Source organism: Cebus imitator, unplaced genomic scaffold (assembly GCF_001604975.1).
Source record: "Cebus imitator isolate Cc_AM_T3 unplaced genomic scaffold, Cebus_imitator-1.0 Scaffold517, whole genome shotgun sequence".
Taxonomy (NCBI): Eukaryota; Metazoa; Chordata; class Mammalia; order Primates; family Cebidae; genus Cebus; species Cebus imitator.
In genome coordinates, this window is record NW_016107832.1 from 393,531 (window position 1) to 398,247 (window position 4,717).

At 37.9% G+C, this 4,717-nt stretch overlaps 1 protein-coding gene across 1 annotated transcript in view; it reads right to left on the reverse strand.

Moving 5' to 3' along the window:
- The window catches only part of MAP7D3 (MAP7 domain containing 3), a 32,593-nt gene that overhangs the window by 7,890 nt on the left and 19,986 nt on the right, over positions 1-4,717 (reverse strand). Inside the window, exons 7-11 of the mRNA XM_037733338.1 lie at positions 4,509-4,633; positions 4,117-4,265; positions 2,408-2,543; positions 1,942-1,974; positions 1,086-1,236 (exon numbers count right to left, since the gene is read on the reverse strand). Of these exons, the coding sequence (XP_037589266.1) occupies positions 1,086-1,236; positions 1,942-1,974; positions 2,408-2,543; positions 4,117-4,265; positions 4,509-4,633 (594 nt within the window). The remainder of the gene's footprint in view (positions 1-1,085; positions 1,237-1,941; positions 1,975-2,407; positions 2,544-4,116; positions 4,266-4,508; positions 4,634-4,717) is intronic.

Here is a 4,717-nt window from a genome sequence, read left to right on the forward strand (position 1 = left end):
AAAAAAAAAAAAAAGAATGCACAAAGCTAGGCTAAATGTTATCTTGAAGATTCAGGACCACAGGGTTACCATTATGAATACCATACCACCCTATTTCAAAATATGTAAATGACTGTGGAGCTGGCCATTAACACAGTAACAGAAGCCAACAGCCTGACATTTCTCAAAAGCACTGAGGGGATTATTGAAGGCACCTTCCTAAAAAATGCAGGCATAAACAATCATATATAAAACATGACCAATGCTGGTGAATGACACACTAAAAACTGGGAATATGAATTGGGCTATGATAATAATTCAAACTGAGTATAGTCTGAGCTCAGTTTGGGCCTTTATTTACCCAATGATTTGACTTTAGATAGATGAGACATTCTTATTGGTTAATGATTTTAAACTTGTAGAAGTATTTATGGTTTATCTTATCTGTCATAGGGACATTGTAAGGTCCAGTTGGTGGAGTTGTATGTGGTACCACAGAATGCAAGATGGGGGAAACCAGTGTAGGATATTGAATCTCTTTAAGCAATTTGGATTTCAAATTAAGAACCACTAATCCACAATTTCCTGTTTTCTGCTAATTTCAGTAGGAAAACATTCTGTGGTTTTCTGAGAGTGGCTGACAATGACCTGCAGTGGTACTGGGTAATAGAGACTGTAACATAAAAATGCAGCCAGAGGCCAGGTGCTGTGGCTCATGCCTGTAATCCCAGCACTTTGGGAAGCCGAAGCGGCAGATCACCTGAGGTCAGGAGTTCAAGACCAGCTGGGCCAACATGGTGAAACCCTGTCTCTACCAAAAATACAAAAATGAGCCGAGCGTGGTGGTGGATGCCTGTAATCCCAGCTACTCAGGAGGCTGAGGCAGGAGAATCACTTGAACCCAAAAGGTGGAGATTGCAGTGAGCCGAGATCATGCCATAGCACTCCAGCCTGGGTGACAAGAGTGAAACTCTGTCTCAAAAAAAAAAAAAATGCAGCCAGAGAATCTGCTCGTGTCTTCTTTGTCAGAGACAGGGATTTTTGCTTTGGGTTCTAACTGATATAATCTGGTTCTTATCTCCTGATAAAGTGTCAAGCCAGCAAACCTGAAGTGGTGCTTCCTGGTCTTCCTGATCTGGCCATCCCTTCTTCTCTTCAGTCTCCTTTTGCTGTTGCCCATCTTCAGGTTTCAATAACTCTTCTGCTTCCAATAACTCAGCTTCTTTCTTTTCCACGTCATTTGATTTCTTAATGACCCTGAGAGTATTTAAATAATTCTTAGTATCTGTCTTGATTGCTACCATACTCGGCTTGCGGTCCTATGTGAGTTTTTATAGTGAAACTTCCTGTGTATAGTAATACAATTTATATTTATACCATAGTCACTACATCTTCTATGTTGTTACTATATAGGAATCACACAGTTCCACCCTTTTTTAAAAGAGAAAAACCAGTCCTCGGGAGCAGAAAAATATTTCAATCAAGTAATAGATTACTTTGCTTATTAAAAAACTTAACTGTCTTTGAGATGTGACATCCCCTAAAAGGCCTTATTTACACATGCTCACACCCAATCTCTGTGGGGATTGTAGAGATAACTTAGAGGAGAGTCTGGTGGTTCCCTAGTATTCAGCATTTTCAAAGGCTACATTAGCTCTGTTTATATGAAGTAAGTAATAATACTCTTCAAGTTATAGTTTTTTGCTATTCATAATACTTCTTTTTCCCAAGCCCATATAAGCATATGGAAAATATGTATTTATTTCAAATAACACTAAATACTTAAAAGCAAAGTCAGTACTGTTGTTATTCCCTGCAGTCAGTGGACAGAGGTTTACATTATAAGGGCTCACATAAAACAGGCCTCAAGATGGAAGGGCAAGAAACCTTTGCTAGAATTTGAAAGCACACAACTGTACATGAGATTTCCTGCCCACAAAGGAAATCCTAGCAATGACTCACCGGTCTGATGAGATACAGGTGTCACAAAGATCCCTGGAAAACACCCAAAGTAAAACATGAGTAAGTGTAATTTTCAGGTTTAAAAATCCTGAGGTTAAAAGTCCTTTAAAAAAAAGAAAAGGGCTGACACTAGTGAACACAAAGAAAAATATTCTTATATATCATTCTGGTGCTGAGAGATCAAATCCCGAATGTGAGTTTGATCTCTGTGCATCCTCCTACCACACCTTAATGGCACGTGATGCATGGAGGCCAAAAAGGACTGTGCCTTTTATCCACACACAAGGGTCCTTAGCCATTTACAAGGGCTTGAAATGCTTCATATACAAGCAATGAGGCACTTCTGATCCTCATTGAAGAGTCAGTTGCTCTTTGAGAATTTATAACTTGAGGGTAAAATTTTGATTTTCAAAAATGTGGGCCCCACTCAAGATTTATAGTATAAGAAGGAAGACTTCGTGCTGACCTTTGCTTCATCTCTTCCTGTCGTTTTTCTTCTTCCTGTCTTGATCTTATTCGATGAGCAATGCGACGTAATTTGGCAAAAATTTTTTTTGTCTCCCTGTCATTCGTAAACCCTGCAGTGTTCTTATTACCAGACTCTAGTTTAAATAAATATGTGCAACAGTTAGTTTACGGAGCTAGTCGTCTCTTAGTCCAACAAAGAAGTGCAACACAATCCAAAACATTAAAAAACAAAACAGGTGTATAGTCCAAAATTTATAAATCACAAGCAAACTATAGGTGCTTAACGGATTTCGTTCAAACTGTACCCCAACAAAAGCAGTAACATTTTCTTTTTAACACCTACTTGCTCCAAAATGAAACAATGTACTTCTACTTTTGTTTTAGCTGTTCTGAAATAACTGAATCAACTGACCTCATGGGAAAAGAGTAAGAAATACTGAACACAGAGGAAAACAAGGTATGCTCAGTCTAAATGAATGGTACGTGTATCTCAAATAAGCAAAAATACATCTGGCATACGTTTTGAGATTTGTGCATCATTTTTACTATATAATTACTATTTAGCTAAACCTTGATAATAGCGTATATATGTGGTTGATCATAGAGTAGCTAGCAGTAGATAACAAAACCAAGACTATCAGTAAAATAAGGTGAGTACACGGAGACATATTATAATATTTTGGTCTACATAACTAATTTATTTTAAATAAATCACATACGAAAATGAGAAGACACATCAGGAATGAATAATCTATAATTAAAAGATTGTTTCTGATACAAGAAATTCACTGTGGAGCTCCCTAAAAAAGCAAAATTCCCCAGTGTGTTTTTGAAATTAAGTAATGTCCATTGGTATTAAGAATGCATGTGATGGGCAAATATGGCAATATGACATTTTCAGGAATACTACACAAATCAAGGGAAACCACATTATGGCCTATATATAGAAACGAACCTAAATCTTGGGAGAAACCTGATCATCCACGAGTGGAAATGCTCTCTCCAAGAACCATCACTATCAGAGCTAGAAGGGACCTTAGCAGTCACCTAGACCAAACTTCTCATCTGACCTGTGCTTTTTTTTTTTTTTGATACAGGGTCTTGCTCTCTCATCCAGACTGGAGTGTAGAGGCACCATCACGGCTCACTGCAGCCTCCACCTCGTGGTCTCAGGTGATCCTCCCACCTCAGCCTTCTTACTAGCTGAGACTACAGCTGCATACCACCTAAAGCTAGGTAGTTATGGTATAATATGGCTTATTCTTATCCTCAACCCCCTAAAAGAATATATAGCCTACTCTTTCCACATCAGGCTAATATTTGTATTTTTTGTAGAAAAGGGGATCTCTCTTCAATGTTGCCTGGGCTGGTCTCAAATTCCTGGGCTCAAGCAATCCTCTCACCTCCTCAGCCTCCCAAAGTGCTGGGATTACAGGTGTTAGCTACCATGCCTGGCCAGACCTATGCTTTTAAAAGCAGTTCCAAAAATGTTTCTCAAAACAAAGGGGTGAGAAGAAAGCTTTGGTAAGGACAAGCAAACAGAGAAGATACATTCCAATGTAACAGAGATTGGTTAGACTCTCTTTTTCTATAAGGAAAATAATTCCCTAAAGTTCTCTCAATTGGGGAATAAAATGAAGTGAAACTTTCCCAGAATACAGTTAAGATTTTCTGTGTTGCTAAGATAAACTTAGTGAAAGAACTTACGTGACTCTTTCTTATTTTTATCAGCGCTTGATTCGCTTTGCACAGATTGGGCACATTGAAGAGGCATTTTACAGAAAAGGGAAGGGTCTGCTGATTGTTCTGACTGTTTCAGCAGAGGTGATGAAAGCTGGTTCTTTTGGATTTGACTCCTGAGAAAAAGTAATACGTGTTTGCTAATTAATTTTTGGTGTACAATTTTATAAAATATGAGATGATATTATGAAACAATATTATAATCTTGGCATTTTTCTGAAAAGTAAATCCCTTTTTACAGGCTTTTCCCTTTACATTTGTGTTACCATGCACACTCTATTATTTCACTCATCAGACATTGACACGAAATTTGTTCTGGTAAAATACCTATCAGGAACAGTTGCAAATAAGCTGCTTACTTAGAACTGACAGGAGATGGCAGAGTACAAACATTCGCAGGAGAAAACGACCGTGTATAACATTCACCGTATGACAGATGTTTCTTGGCAACAGGGTCTAAGGCCTGTTGGTCTGTTTTTGATTTCTGAACAGATAAACACAATAAGATAAGTTACTAGCAATTCTCTTACTGCAGCTGGCTTTTTTTTTTTTTTTTTTTTTTTTTTTT